We start from the raw sequence: 13,450 nt of genomic DNA, 5'->3' as shown, positions 1-13,450 counted from the left end.
AAAAAAACCCAACCTATAGTCAGGAAAGAAAGTATTCAAAAGAACCAGATTCTGAGATAAGCTAATGTTTGATCAGAGAGGAACTTTAAATATGGTTATTATATTTATGTGGAAGCAGTCGAGTGAAACAGATGGACATCCATGAACAGATAGAGAATTTCAGCAAAGAGATGTAAACTATAAAAAACAATTCAAATATAAATGTTACAATTTTTTTAAGGTATCAGATTTAAGAATTTTTTATTAGACTTATCATCAAACTGGGCATATCTAAGGATAGAATCAGTGAACATGAAGATAGATCGATAGAAATCACCAAACTGAAATAGAGAAAGAAAAAAAGAGTGGGAGAAAAATTAGAAGAGAGTATCTAAGATCTATGGGACACCATCAATGGTCTAATTTACATGTAACTGGAGTTCTGGAAGGAGGAGAGAACAGGGTAAAAGATATATATGAAGAGTTAATGGGCAATTATTTTTGAAAATTAATGAAAGAGGATCCAGGAACAATACTATTAACACTCCAGTAGCAAAGAGCACACTAGTGTACAGATCCACTAAAGGAAAAGGAACCAGCGCTCCATGGAGAAGAAGCTGATTCCAGGGATAGGACAGGGAATGTACAAGATGAGCTTAGATCCTCTTGTACCAGAAACAAGGAAGTGCTCAAAGAATGAAAGGGATATGTCAAAAGACAAGGCACAGAAGCAAGATTTAAGGGGTTCCTTCTGGCCAAACTTTCAATGATTTTTATCATAATAAATAATTATAGTAATGGATTATAATTCTTTAAGTGAAACAGGAAACAATGACTCCATTAAAAAAAAAAACGAATGAATAAATGGAAAGTTTGATGAAGAATGGGATATTCACACAGTTTCTTATATCTACCTCACAAAATACTTATTAATTACAAAGGGGGAAAAATAACTTTTACAACTGAAAGGTCTGACAGACACCACCTCCATTAAGGGATCAAAATGAACATCAGTTATGGGACAAATTGAGATCAAGTGCCAACTGATAGGATTAAGTGAAAAAAAACCCAAAAAAGGCAGCATCATTTCCTACCAAAGGTACATAAACTGAATCTAATAATGAGGAAGCATCATAAAAGTCTGAATTAAGGACATACTACAGAATAACTTGTCTATAATCTTTAAAGTGTCAAGGTCATGAAAGTCAAACAAAGACTGATCAACTAACTGTCCAGCACTGAAGAAGACTAAAGAGAGATGACAATTAAATGAGACATATAACTAGGGACCAGATCCTCTGGTTATAAAAAGTATTTGGACAATTAGTGAAGCTCAAATGGGACCTGAGGATCAGACAGCAATTATGAATCAGTGTTAATTTCCTAATTTTGAATGGTTGTATTTGTTGTACAGGAGAATGTCCTTGTTTATAGAAAATACACACTAAAGTCTTTGTGGAAGCACCATCAGGTTGGAAACTTACTTTCAAATGGTTCAGAAAATAAAAAGTTATCTGGTACTGTATTTGTAACTTTTCTATGTTTATTTCAAATTTAAAAAATTATTATAATAAACTGAATCCACTGATTTAATCCTGACTTACCTTCACTTCAATCAGTAAGATGGAGACAGGCAGACAGGCTTCTTTTTAAGAAGGTAGTGTACCACCCCACTGCTTTGATTAAGAATTATTTCAACAAGGACAAAGCTTTGGTGAAAAAGTTTTAAAATTCTCTGATGGTGGTTAACTCTGGGTATTGATAATTTTCATTTAAAAAAATTTGTATTTTCTAATATTTATATACTAAATTAAAACTCTAATTAGAAATATGCTCAATTAAAAAAGAACACTTGCAAACAGCTCCACTAATGTAGGCGAATATCCTCACATAATTTATCCAAGATCATATAGTAAGTTAATAGCAGAACTACTCTAATGTCTTAATTTCCTTACCTTTCAATATCTGATCCCATTTTTTTCTCTCCTGCTTTGCTTTTCACCTTAAGGAATTTCTGAATTCCTATAACTAGGATTTCTGAATGTGTCAAACAAAAGAATCATACTGAAACTTACCTACAAAGCAATATAAATTAACTAGAAAAGTGACTGGGACCAAGAATACAAGAACTATTTAAACAACTATGAGTCAAGACTGCTTGCTGGCTATCAGGGCTCAAGCAGAAATGCAGGCAGGTGGAAGTGAGAGGGGGACAGAGTTTAGAAGCTGGTTTAACTTGACTTTAAATCACTACTGTTCAGAAAGAGTAGCTAAGAAATCTGATTGAAAAGAACTATGGAAATACACCTAAAAAAAACTATGATAGTTATTTCTGGAGCACAGGATTATAGGAGACTGTCTTTCTACATTATAGATTGTGGTAATGCTTGAACGGGCTTTCCCAGTGGCTCAGCGGTAAAGAATCCACCTGCAATGCAGGAGCCACAGGAGACATGGGTTCCATTCCTGGGTGGGGAAGATCCCCTGGAGAAAGGCATGGCAACCCACTCCAGTGTTCGGGCCTGGAGAATCCCCATGGACGAGGAGCCTGGTGGGCAACAGTCCATAGCGTCACAAGTTGGACATGACTGAAGCGACTTAACACACACACAATGCTTGAATATTGTAAAATGAACATGAACTATCTTAGTAATCAGAAAAAATAAAGAGATTAGAAATAAAACAAAGGAAAATTCCTTTGTAATTGTTTTTTAAAGGATAAAGAAAAATGTGGTGAGGGAACAAGAAAATAATAAAATTGGTAAACTAATTTTGATTACTCCAAGCAGGAAAAAAAAAAAAACTTTGAAAAATATTCAGGTTGGTAATATTGTTGTAATATTGTTGGTAATATTCAGTGAGCCAGGGGGTAAAAAAGAAACTAGTTGTAATTTAGCAACATGAGACAGGACAGAAGCACTTACTATTTTAAGTCACTACACTGAAGTCTCATGTCCCTGACCAGGGAAGCCCAAAAAAGGTTCCAAGATGGTTTCTGCCTTGATTTATCAGTCTACAGCTCCCCAAAGAGTAGCTTTTCAATTTATTATACTAATTTTGGGTCACCAAGGTACTCTACCTCAGAGAACATGTAGCCCAGAAAAGTCTCATAGGGAAGATGCTAACAGCAGCTGTTGGTGTCTTGAGGAATCTCTGCTATTCTTAATAAGTAATGTGAATATATGTGTTGCACTTAGGAGACAATCTTCGGAAGTTAATCTAGCCATATAAGTGATCTGGATCTTATAAATCCTATAAAAGATTCCAGACAACTTCTCAATACACTAATTTCCTGTAGTGGTCTTATTAGGGTAGGCAACTTAATATGTATTACAGCTTTGATGATGACTCTAAGTCAGTGGTTCTCAACAAAGCAACTCTGGTGGACCATGGGGGCATTCTTGGCTGCCACAATAACTGGCAGGGGAGGCTTACTGACATTTAGTGGGTATGGCCAAGGATCTTGACATTCTGAAAGTGTAGAACAGGGACTTCCCTGGTGGTCCAGGGTCTAAGACTCCATGCTCCTGATGCAGGGGGCCAGGGTTGGATCCCTGGTCAAGGAACTAGATCCCACATGCTACAACTAAAGATCCCACGTGCCATAACTAAGACCCCTTGCAACCAAATAAATAAATATTTTTTAAAAAAGAAAAGAAAGTACTAGACAGTCTCCTAGAAGCAAAAAACAAAAACAAAAACACATGCCATATCTGGTACAACTCTCAAATGTGCCAATGAAAAGTTCACATGAGTGAGAAATCTATTTATAATGATCTGCGTTTAGAACTTTATTCCACTTTACATATCAACAAAAGTATGGTTTGTAGTTTTAATACAAGAATGCAAGAGTTTTCCCAAGAATGCAACATATGTAAAAATCAAGAGAAAACACATACTTTTTATTGTTGTTATTCAGAAATTTTACAAAAAGTTGTTTATAATTTCAGAAAATTATATAATCTGGCAGTATTGCTCTGATACTCTGGAACCAGCAACACATTTCTATTACATACATTTATATTACTCATTCAAATAATGCTATAAGTACAAATATCTGACTATATTTGTACCCAAGCACTTACACACTGAAATATATGTTATTTTACTGTTACTTTCTTTTTATTATTCTTTCATATTTCAGTAAGATTTTACATTTATTTTTTAAAATTACATGTACTTAGCTATGTTATGTCTGAATTTCATTTCAAGAAATACGGGGGCACTGCAAGCTATTTTTTTAAATGAAAAGGGGTTCATTGAATCTGATAAAGGTAAAAATTATGGATCTAAACCCATCATGGTAACCCCAGTTCCCTGCCAGGACTGGTGGGGCATGAGCATGTGATCCAGTTCTGCTTAATGACATGACAGAGTGTTCTGGAGGACTTCTGGGAGAGGTTTCCTTGCTCTTGGGAGAGAGGAAGAAATGGTCTTTCTTCCTCTTTGTGTCCATCTGGGATGGCTTGAAGAGTTGTCACCATCTTGCTATCAGCCTGAGGATGAAGTGAGCACAGAGAGACGGCAGCTCCCGAAGAATCACAGACAGGTAAAACGAGCCCTGGAAGCCTTCCCCTGAAGCCCCCCTTGCTGCTGGACTTCTAGCTTTGTAATGTAATGAGCCCCTTTATGCATAATCCAGGTTGAATCAGGTTTTCTCTTATTTGCAGCTGAAAGGAACCTACACAGAGATGCCGGCTAGAAATGACACTGGAAGGGAAGGCAGGGGCAAACAGTAGAGAATAGTGGAGGAAGAATAAGTTTGGGAATCAAATATGTTGACGTTTAAATCTTGATTATGTGATTTACTAGCTGTATAATGTTGGACAAATTACTTCAACTCCCTGAGCCTCAGCTTCCTCATTTATAAAATGGAAACAGGAATATGTGCTTTTAGAAGGCCATTATGAGGGTTAATGAACTAACACTCATTAAGCTTTTAACCTAATGCTTGGCATGGTGCAAGCCCTCAATAGCTGGTGGCTATCATTAACTACTGTTACATGGAGAAAGGAAAAGGACTCACAGCAGTCTGAGCAGTGATGTGTGTGCAACCCACAATCTTGGCTCCAGCCAAAGGTTTCTCTCCTTGAGCTCTCTTCCGCAAAGCCATCAGTGCTGGCATTTCTGAAAAGGGCCAATAGATATACAGCAATATTAGAGGGGGGGATGAGAGGCAAAGAATAAACAAAAAAAACAGGTACTCTCTTAAGATAAGACCCTTCCTGATCAGGTCCTCTGTTATACTAGTTTTAGATTTCTCAAAGGACCAAGACGCTGATTTTTCTGTTATAAGGGATTTTCAGAGGTAAATTCTCCAGTGTTTGATTCCTGTATCTCAGTCCCCTCATCTAGTCTCTCTCCCCTCTTCTTTGTAAGGGGGTTCCTTGTAGACCCACTAGAGTTTACTCCCTCTCCACAGTGTTTTCTGAACTCCTATCTCTTTTGTTATGTTTCCTTCAAAATCTCACTGAAATTTCACAAACTACTAGACCCCAGGATGTAAAAGGGAATTAACAGACAAAAAGACACAGGCAACTCAAAAAGAAGAAGGCGGTTGCTTTCATTACCTTGCTCAGCAATTTCAATTTCTCTTCGTCCAAACTCTGCCTGTTTGATGTTCTTGACACAGAAGTCACTGTTCCCCTTAGAGTTCTTTTGTTGTTTGTCTCTAGGAGAGGTCTCATCATCAGAGCTATCTGTATATGAAGCCGCTGGAAAGACAGGATAAAATACCTTCAGGGGAAAAAATGGCTTCCTCCATAACCCCAAATCATGGAGTGAACTGAGGTTCTTTTGCAATTAGCACCTTGTAAATATACCTGTTTGGGAAGCACTTAAGTGGCACTGAGGAACTGAACTGTCTCAGTCATCATCTATCCAGTCATCACCTGTAGAAAGTGCTATCCACAGGTCAGAAAAGGAAGCTGAGAGAGGTTGCCAAAGATATTCCCCCTGGGTAGCATTAACTTAAACTCTAGGGCTAACTTTATCTTCAGAAAGTGCACAGGTCTTTGAAAATGAAGAAAGAGGCTATTCCATGGTAGCAATAGGTTCAAAGTCTTAATTCAAGATCATGGTGATTAACCTATGGGTTTATGGGATCCTAGCTACCCTTCTCTGTTTGCTGCCTAAACACTGATGTAATTTGTTTTAGTACAGTAGCTGAACAGATAAGACCTAGAAAACAAGGAACCCATAAGAAAATAATTAAGAACCACACAAAAAGTGCTTGTCTGACAAAACAGAGCTTTCTTTTTCAAGACTGGCTCTGATGAGTCTGAACTATGCCTGTAGACTCAATTAGACATTGACAATGAAGTATTCAGTGTGCTCTCCCTTCTTGCTGGCCTTAGTGGGTCCAGCATTGGGCATTTGAGATTCCCAAAGAAGCAGATGAATCCTCCTTCAGTATAATTATATGCTGTAATGACTAAGCCATTTAGCAATATACACTAGAGGGTGGAAGGTCTAAGACTTCTGACTGTGGCTAACAGGCAGCTATCGCTCTTCCCACGTTTGAGGTCTTTTCAGTCTTCATAGAATTCTGTAGTTACTAATCATTGGCTGGATGATTTGAAGCTATTTCTTTCTCTGATTTACTTTTAAGTTCCTGAGGACTGTTTCTTCCTAAGTAGTCCTCAAGGTTTTGGGGTGGGGGGACATAAAGCACTGTCTATATAATATAAAGCATTACACATTTCTCAATGAGATAAGAAGTACTTCTTTCACTTTTATGGGGAGAAAGCCGCAAAAGTTCAGAGCTCCTAGGGTTGCCTGATCTGCTTATATCCAGAGAATTATGGCATTTCTGGGATTTCTTATCAAAGGGTCTATCTCTGGGAGGGCTGGAAAAGGCAAGTCTGACCTTGCCCAGTTAATCAAGCATGGTGCTACATAATGTTTGGGCAGCAGGGACCCAAGTGTCTCTCTTGGAGTTGGAAAACTGCCCTAGAGCAAAGTCCTAACACAAAGCAACAAGAATGAACATGGGCACCAGGGGAGGTGAGGGAATTAGTAAATCCCCAAAGGGATTTTTGTTCTTGAAAGAAGCTAATCTGTACACAAAGTCTATGGTTCTCCCTCCTAGGGAGTAAGAGCTCAAAGTACCTTTGGCAACAAAGCCCAGAAACAGTGTCCTGGGCAGTCATCTGTTTCACCAATCAATACTCAGAAATGGCTTATGAGTTAGAAGCTTAAGGGAACCAGGCTTCTGACCCCTGAGAGAAGAAAGATAAATATAGCCATCCTAATCCTGATCCAAGTGGATAGAAGAGTTGCTTTTGAAAGAAAGTGTTCACATTCAATATCCTGAAATGTCAAATCCTTTTCCAGAGCCATGATGATTTTTATGCTCTTTATTTGTTCTGGAGTCAGAGAGACTTTGCTCTGGTTCTGGGTATATAAAGCAGAGGTGATAACAGAATCTGGTGGCTAATTCATTCATGTATTCAGTCGCTCACTCACTCAATTTTTATTGTGCATCTACTGTGTCTCCACAGTCTAAGTGCTGGAGATACAAGATTGATATGGATTGTCTTTACCTTAACAGGGTTTTCAGTCTAGTAGGTGAGTCAGACATGAAATAACTAATTACAGAATTAGAGTTCTTTCCACATGGTTGTAATATGTGCTATGAAAAAGACTATATAATAGGCAGACATGATTTGTCATAGTCAAGTTGTTGAGAAGATTAAATAAAATAATCTAAGTAAAGTGCCTACTGCAATACTTGGCATAAAGTAATTAAGCATGCAGTCAATGATACTTGATATTATTACTGGCTTTTGTACATATTTTTAAAGCACTAGTTCTCTAGTGCGTGCATGATCAGTTGTGTCTGACTCTTTGTAATACCATGGACTGTAGCCTGCCAGGCTTCTCTGTTCATGAATTTTCCAGGCAAGAATACTGAGTGGGTTGCCATTTTCTACTCCAGGGATCTTCCTGACCCAGAGATCAAACTCGCATCTCTTGTGTCTCCTGCACTGGCAGGTGGCTTCTTTATGCTTTTATTCACTAACAAATATAAAATCTTTCAGGGTTCTTACTTAGTTTTAGGATTTTGAATGGGAAAGGAATGACATATATACAATATTATTTAGCAGTTTCTTTTTTTCTACCTCCATCATCTATCAACTTACCCAAGCAGCCTGGCAGTGATGATAGAGGTTGAGAGTGGAGTCCTACTCTATCCAGAATAGCTCTCCTCTCCTTTGCCTCTTCAGCTTTTAAGGATGAGCCAGGTGGGAAAACTCAACTAAACACTAACAAAACCTCCGAAATTCTCCTTTCAGAGAAGTACTCAAATTTTTGGCTTAAGTTGTTTTCTTCCAACTCAAAGAAAAAAATTATTATCCCATTTCCCTTTTCTAAAAGAAAAAAAACAGTATTTTCTTTTCTTAACAGTTGTCAACCAGTTATAGTTAGTTTAACCACTGTTTTTCTTTGAGCCAAAGTGGATTTGTTTTCAAAGAGCCCTTTATACAGATCTTTGTTGTCTAGACTGTACTAATATGTGAATGCAAAATGGCTGACAGACCTGGACTCAGAGGGTTATTTTTGCAAACACAGTGGAAAGATTATTCCTGAACTAGCATAACATTTATTTTTTGAATTTATAACTCATTTCTGCCAATGTACTTAAAGTAGCATATTCAAGAAAATAGTTGAGATAGCATTCAAAATTCTTCCTAGGAAAATTTAGAGAAATTCAACACACATGTACACACATGCTTAAACAGTTTCTAAAGCATTTGTAATTGTCACACACTCTGAAGCCCAGTGTCATAATTTAATTAAAAATGAACAACTGATAAGATAACAACCTAGTGAAGTACAGGTCTGAGACCTAAGCTTTTACTTCACTTCTAATTGGTTAAGTGACCAATTTTCAATTTATCCAACCGCAAAATAAGAGGTGTAACACATCCTCTCTCTCCCATGCTCTTCCTTTTCCCTAATTCCCATCAGAGAAATCTTATGAATAAATGAGATAATCACAAAAGAAGGGTCCAGTTTCTAGGTGGAAAAGTAATACAAAGTACAAAATAACTTTATCATGAGATGTTCTGTTTCATGATATCTCAGGACCAAAACATAACTTGGTGAATCACTCATCCACAACTGACCCCATGGAACATGCATATATATGTTCTATGGCTCAGACTGATTAAGCCTTTCCTCTTAGCAGCTGTAATATTGTGGGTTATTGCCAAGAGAAGAAGAGACTCCTGGTCAAATTAGTCCTATTAGACTACTTTAAATCAGGCAAGATCCTGCTGGGTCCAGTCTAGTCACTTTGTAATTGAATAACAGCAATGACCTGTGTGTCAACGTGCTGCAGATTTCACTGATGAATAACTTTAGAAATATGTGAAAAGCCAGGTTAGCAACCAAAATACAGAGCAACAAAACTTCATTATTTGGAAAAAATCTGAAAATACTTCAAGCTTTAGAAGAACCAGTTACTATGAACTAAGGGACTTTAGTCCTCTTTCCTTATCCTTAACCAATTAACTCACTGCAAAGACAGCTTTTTCAGAAATATATCACCGAGAATCATTTGACTTTCCAGAAAAGTCGCTTCTATTCATTTTTTTAAAAGGGTTTTGTGCTTACAGAAAGTTTTAGAAGTCGTTTTTTTATAAAATAATTTCAACATGGGTTCCACTAGAATTAAGCCCTACTGTCTCGAAGCATCCATTGAATATATGGATAAACTTCTCTCCTATACATCTAGAAGGGAACTAGTTATGAACCATCCTTTTCTATGTTCTATACTTCACAGGAGGAACCCAGTTGAAAAAGGCTGGAATGCGTTCCTAAATAAAACAATATTAGGATCATTAGGAAGGGAGAGTGGGCCACAACCTTAGTAAGACTTAAAGTGTCTTCAGCAAAACAAGCACTTTGGATAGGAAGGTACCTTTTTTTGAAATGTCATAAAACTTCTTCTAACTTTTCACATACATGGAGGTTACCAGAGGTCTATTTCCTTTACAGGGATGTCAAGTAGTATAATAAGAATGTCTCTGGACACCCTTCCCCAGTATTTATTTGTTGAGCACCTCTTATGTGTCAAACACAGTTCTAAGCGGTGGGAAGAGAAAAACACAAAAGAGAGAAAAATCTCTGTTCTCATGGATCTCATATTCAATTAAGCGAAGAAAGACACAATAAATTATATGTTATATGATAATAAGTGCTATGGAGAAAAACAGAGAAGGAAAATTTGATGACAGGGAGTACTGGGTGGGGTGACTATACAATTTAAAAAGAGTAGCCAGGATAGGCTTCAATAAGAATGTGATCTTTGATTAAGAACTGAAGGAGGCAAGATACACAGTGAGGGTATTTTAGAGCATTCCAGGCAGAGAAAATAGTAAGTGCAAAGGACTTAAGGCAGGAGAGTAGTACCCGCCATAACAAAGTAACAGCTTCAAAATAACAGAAGGATAGCACAAATGGAGTGAAAAAATAGTTGGGGGAGGAGGGAAATTTGGAAAATTAGAGATGTGATTAGAAATATAATGTGAGAGTGGATGGCATAGGGCCTTGTAGGCCACTATAAGAACTTTAGCCCTTTACTTAAGAGAGTGGATGGAGAAGGAAATGGCAACCCACTCCAGTATTCTTGCCTAGAGAACCTCATGGACAAAAGGGCCTGGGGGTCTATGATCCATGGGGGTCACAACTTAGTGACTACACCACAACAACCACAACAACAAACACACAATCAGGCAGATTATGACTCAGGGAAATACCTTTTCATGAAAATGTGGCATAAAACGGAGAATGAAGAGACCTAGCAATGTGGAATGTCGAGTTTTGTAAGAAATTAAAATGTGAGTATAGAATAATAGTTTTTAATATTCAAACAATAAAGTCCATGGCTAAAGGAAAAAAAAAAAAAAGTAAGACTAGAAAGCCATTAGAAAGTTTTGAGCTAAGAAGTGATACGGCCTGACTTATTTTTTTAAAAATGAATCTGGCTGCAGCATTGAGAACAGACTGAAGAGGGGCAAGGCTGGAACTCAGCAATTCAGTTTTTAGGACATGGGAGGATTGAGATACTTGTAAAACATCCAAGTGAAAGGACTGAACAGGCATTTGAATATCTGGGGCTAGTGTGCAGAGAAGAGAGTTGGGCTAGAGATAAAATTTGAGAATCAAATACCAATATGTGCTATTTAAAACTATGAGACTGAATGAGTTCACCTGAGAAGAAATAAACAGAGAAGGAAAGAAGGCTAAGGATCAATCTTTGGGGCTTTAACTACGTTAGTTTCTATAGTCAATTAAATTATAACATATGCTGAAAATGGGCTCCAAGTTCTTATTGACATGCACTTGCATATCTTCTCATATTTAGAAAGCAGTTGAATAATTCTGTTATTCCTGGCTTTTCATTTGATGAGTATGAAGCTTTTTCTGTATCACCTCATTTAACTTTCCCATTGCCTCTGCTATGAGCATTGCAGGTGTCAAGAGTTTTCCCAGATCACACAACAAATCACATTGATCAAAGCCTAGAAGCCCCATCCATAGTTTGTTTAAAAGGGTTTGACAATTGCTCATGTGGAAACAAGACAAGGTTACAGTGTGTGTGTGTGTGTGTGTGTGTGTGTGTGACACAGCTGCAAAAAAAAAGGAAACATAATCTTAGGCTTCATTCTAAAAGCACTGAGTTTATGGAAATAACACCTATTATAGATTATTTTGGACCATACCTAGAATATTATATTCATAGGCATATATTTACAATTTACATTTTCACAATTATTACAATTTCCAGAGTTTTATTAACTAGTCATGAATTTTCAACAGCTATTGAAAATTATTTATTTTATTAATTATTTATCATTCTGCTGGTTCTTTCAGCAGAATAAAATAGTTACAAAATTCAGTAATCCCTAGAGATTTACATTCTGTGCTTTATGTTATTCAGTTATGTGGGGAGAAACAAAAAAAGAAATGCTAATGTTAAGAGTGTAAATAACAATTTACTCAACCTAAAAGTTACAGCGTCTCAAACAAGCTTTCTTCAACTTTATAAATACTACTTTCCTATTTGTGTGAAAAACAAAATTTTAGGTCACGATGAAAATTTTCTAATGAATATTACTATTTATAATGTGAAGAGGTAACTAGGACAAACATTGAGCTTCCTACCACATTCCTACATAAGAGCAAAATAAAATGGCTCCAGATTAGATCAGACACATACTAGGCACTGCTGCACAAATGGTTACTGCTGACAAGGGATTCACAAATTAATACTCATCTGGCATTAAATGGTAACTCATGCCTAGGACCCATGTATTGGAATTAACTCCCTGCCAAGGAAGGAAGGAGTAACAAACAATACATTATCACAGCTTAGAAGAGAAAGTGAAGGGCTCACCTGAACTAGCTACAGTGATTTCACTGTTTCTCAGGGCATTTAAGATTTCCCAGTTGGAAGGATGAAGAAGTCCTCTTTCATTTTCAAAGAGTAGAAAAAACACAAGTGTTCACACATGCTGCTCAGTGAAGGTCAAGGGTGAGCAACACAGCCTCACCCTCTGAATAAATCAGACTCAGTTTCCTTAATCACCTTCTTCTGTCGTAACTGGAAGAGCATGGCTCTATTAAGCTCCACTCTGAATCCCCAAGAGAAACCTAAAGATTCCACCTAGAATTTTGGTCTAAATTTCAACTGAGAATCAAAGTGTTTATGCCAGAGCATAGGCTTTGATTGTGCTTAATTAGCCTTAGATAGACAGGAGGGTTCATTGATCATACTTAATTAGCCTCCACAGGTGGGTCTAGAGCAGATCAGTCCTCACCTGAGCTGTAGCTGTCAGTTGATGACTGGGAAATCGAGCGAGACAGAGAGCGACGTCCAATTTTCGTGGGACGTTTATTGAATTCTTGCTTCTGGTCAGCAAATTGGATCTGCTAAGAAAAAGAACTCTAGTTACATAAAGGAAAAGAACATCCATTTTGAGATAGCAAATCAATGCTTGCATTATAGATCTTACCTTCCCTCACAGCTGATCTGTTTGTACTGACCCACATATGGAATCTTAAGAGAGTTGTTGGAGAAAATGATTTTTCATTCTTCTCTGTTTCTATCAAGTTTAAATCCTTGAAACACTCTCTGACTATGTATCTTTTGCGATAAAAGGGAGAATGGGATATTCTGATTAAAGTAAATGGTTAGAAAGTTGAGTCATACTCAGCAATCCTTTCTATAGTTTCACTGAAAATTATAGCTGGAAAGAATCTTTGAGACTATCTATTCCAATCTTCAGGCTTTCCAGGTGGCTCAGCAGATAGAATCCGCCTGCCAAGTAGGAGACGCCAGAGACTTGGGTTCAATCCCTGGGTAGGGAAGATCTCCTGGAGTAGGAAATGGCAACCCCCTCAGTAGTCTTGCCTGGAGAATCCCATGGACGGACACAGGAGCCTGGCGGTCTACAGTCCA

General features: G+C 37.4%; 1 protein-coding gene across 7 annotated transcripts in view; it reads right to left on the bottom strand.

Moving 5' to 3' along the window:
- Positions 1–13,450, bottom strand: part of AHCYL2 (adenosylhomocysteinase like 2) — a 183,665-nt gene that overhangs the window by 35,196 nt on the left and 135,019 nt on the right. For 4 of the 7 annotated variants that reach the window (XM_065938738.1, XM_065938742.1, XM_065938741.1 and 1 more), the window contains exons 2-4: positions 12,810–12,918; positions 5,550–5,693; positions 5,006–5,106 (exon numbers count right to left, since the gene is read on the bottom strand). In XM_065938738.1, the coding sequence (XP_065794810.1) occupies positions 5,006–5,106; positions 5,550–5,693; positions 12,810–12,918 (354 nt within the window). Of the gene's footprint in view, positions 1–5,005; positions 5,107–5,549; positions 5,694–12,809; positions 12,922–13,450 lie in introns of all 7 variants that reach the window. The other 3 variants (XM_065938737.1, XM_065938740.1, XM_065938739.1) reach the window with 1 other exon arrangement.

The sequence above is a fragment of the Muntiacus reevesi genome, chromosome 6 (genome assembly GCF_963930625.1).
Source record: "Muntiacus reevesi chromosome 6, mMunRee1.1, whole genome shotgun sequence".
Taxonomy (NCBI): Eukaryota; Metazoa; Chordata; class Mammalia; order Artiodactyla; family Cervidae; genus Muntiacus; species Muntiacus reevesi.
Note: the sequence above shows the minus strand (reverse complement) of the source record. Positions and strands in the feature narration are given on the sequence as shown.